This window comes from Volvox carteri (genome assembly GCF_000143455.1).
Source record: "Volvox carteri f. nagariensis unplaced genomic scaffold VOLCAscaffold_446, whole genome shotgun sequence".
NCBI lineage: Eukaryota > Viridiplantae > Chlorophyta > Chlorophyceae > Chlamydomonadales > Volvocaceae > Volvox > Volvox carteri.
In genome coordinates this window covers 6,012-8,452 of record NW_003307972.1, presented here as the reverse complement: position 1 = coordinate 8,452, position 2,441 = coordinate 6,012, and the positions used below count along the sequence as shown (strand labels likewise).

Genomic DNA, 2,441 nt, shown 5'->3' with positions numbered 1-2,441 from the left:
CTAGAGGATCCCCATGTGATGCGATTATGAACCGCCATTATTATTCTTCAACCCGCACATGCAATGGGGATATACATGCTAGAATGATACCTGCACGAAATCAGTATCCCAGCGTTCTTCAGTGGACGAGATCACCGTGTACGGCATTACGCGACCACGGCACCGGGCACGACGTCCTTGATCGCGTTGAAGCCTGTCTTGGCGACGTTGTCCTCCGGCAGCGGCTTGGGCCCCCCGGTGAGGATGCGGGCGGCCATGTCGGCACCCACGAACGCGTCGCCGTCGTGGAAGTGCTCGAAGTTCTTCACGAACATGTGGCCCAGCTTGTTGAGGGTGGTGGCGAACTCGTTCTTGTCACCCCACACGTTCTCGGGACACAGCACCTCCGAAGGGACACCGCTGATGGACGTGGGCACCTACGACGTGGAACAGCAGGGAGGCGGATATATATGCGTGATGAGCACTTAGGAAGTGCGTCATGGGAGCAAGGGGGCGAGTGGAAAGAGGCTAACTACATGAAAATAACACAATCAAAACCCCGCGCACCTGCAGTCCGAAGATTGGCGTGGTGACGAACTCGGCCTGGTCGAGTTCTCCGCTGTGAATGGCGTCGATGATGGCGCGCGTGTGCCTCAGGCTCATGCGCTTGCCGACACCGTACCTGACGTGGAGGGGTTCCATGGGAATCTTGCGATGTGATGATCAACAAGGAGACATCGCGTAACAACAACAGGGCAGGTGGTCAGGTTGGAACGATTTGAGCGCTCAGTCCACCTGCCCCCCTACCGCCGCCAGCGCCCCCACAGCCGCACGACTCACTTTCCGCCGGTCCAGCCGGTGTTGAGCAGCCAGGCGGTGGTGCCGTGCTTGGACATCTTCTCAGCAAGCATAGTGGCGTACCTGAAGAGAGACGGGGACCGGAGTGAGTGACATGGTGCGGATAAAAGGATAGCAAAATACAAGTAGTCGTTTGTTAGCCATAAGGCACATCCAGCCCCCACTCACTTGTACGGATGCATCATGAGGAATGCCGAGCCGAAGCAGGCGCTGAAGGTGGCCTGTGGCTCCGTCACGCCCACTTCCGTGCCGGCGACTTTGGCTGTGTATCCGCTGATGAAGTGGTACATGGCCTGCTCAAGCGTCAGGCGGCTCACGGGGGGCAGGACGCCGAAGGCGTCACAAGCGAGCAGGATGACGTTCTTGGGGTGGCCGCCAACGCAGGGGATGCGCGCATTGGCCATGTACTCGATGGGGTAGGAAGCCCGGGTGTTCTCCGTGAATTTCTGCGACTCGTAGTCCACCTCGCGGGTGGCGGGGTCAATCTCCACGTTCTCAAGCACGGTACCGAACTTGATGGCGTTGTAAATCTCGGGCTCCGTCTCCGGCTTCAGGCCGATGCACTTAGCGTAGCAGCCGCCCTCGATGTTGAACACACCGTTGTCGCTCCACACGTGCTCATCGTCACCAATCAGGGGCCGCTTGGGATCTGACAGGGCGAGGAGATGATGACGGGAGAGCTGCTCAGGCAGGAGGGGGGTCCTGGTGCGCTACAGACCAACGCCATCACGTACACAACGCTTGCGGTGTCTAAAGAAACTGCTAGGAAAGCACAGCTGGCAGATGCTGCAATGCTTCCTTCAAGCCCGCCCACCTGCCGACAACGTCGTTTTGCCCGTTCCGCTGAGTCCAAAGAACAACGTCACATCGTCCTCCGCGCCCACGTTGCAGCCCGAGTGAAGGGACAGCTTGCCCTGCATGGGCATCAGGTAGTGCATCAACCTGCGAGGGGGGGAGGCGGGGTGGTTAAGAATGACCGCCAACATAATCGCCCACACAAGGTAATCGTTGCGGCTCCGAGCCAGCTCCTGTCCCACCGCTCACTTACGTAAACACTCCCTTCTTCATCTCGCCCGCGTACATGGTGCCGAGGATGACCATCTCCTTGTGCTTCAGACTCAGGTCAATCGAAGTCTGACTGGTCATGAACTGCACACAGAAAACATAACAAGCATTAAACGATTAAAGATGTGTCGCTGACAGGTTGGAGGATTTCGCATGTGCCATGAATTCTCGATACACCATGGGCCCCACATACACGACACTGCTGCCGTACCCCCGCAACTCCGTACAGCCCCCCTTCACCTCCACGGCCCCCACCCTTTCCCCGACGCACATTGGTGTACTTGTTAGCGGGGAAGGCGCCGGCGTTGTAAATGATGAAATCTGTGGCGGGCAAGGCGGGGTAACACTTTCATGTTAGGATGTAATCATACATTATCTATTCCGTAAATTTTGGCAATACCGTCGCCCACTGCTACCACATGGCCAACTTCATTTAGCGTAGAAATTTGATCGGAAAATTCTAGCTATATCAGGTTATCTACCTAATAACGGCACTGTTACTGCCTTTTTTAGTTCGATAAGATCATCTGCTTCGCCGA

General features: G+C 56.7%; 1 protein-coding gene across 1 annotated transcript; it reads right to left on the bottom strand.

Moving 5' to 3' along the window:
* Positions 1 to 146: 146 nt before the first annotated feature.
* pck2 (phosphoenolpyruvate carboxykinase) lies at positions 147 to 2,224 on the bottom strand (the record flags this gene model as incomplete). Its single annotated transcript, XM_002959628.1, has 7 exons — positions 147 to 416; positions 547 to 661; positions 820 to 900; positions 1,006 to 1,486; positions 1,652 to 1,779; positions 1,886 to 1,986; positions 2,174 to 2,224. Coding segments are annotated over 7 exons (1,227 nt in total), but the record flags the coding sequence as incomplete, so codon positions are not given.
* Positions 2,225 to 2,441: the final 217 nt, after the last annotated feature.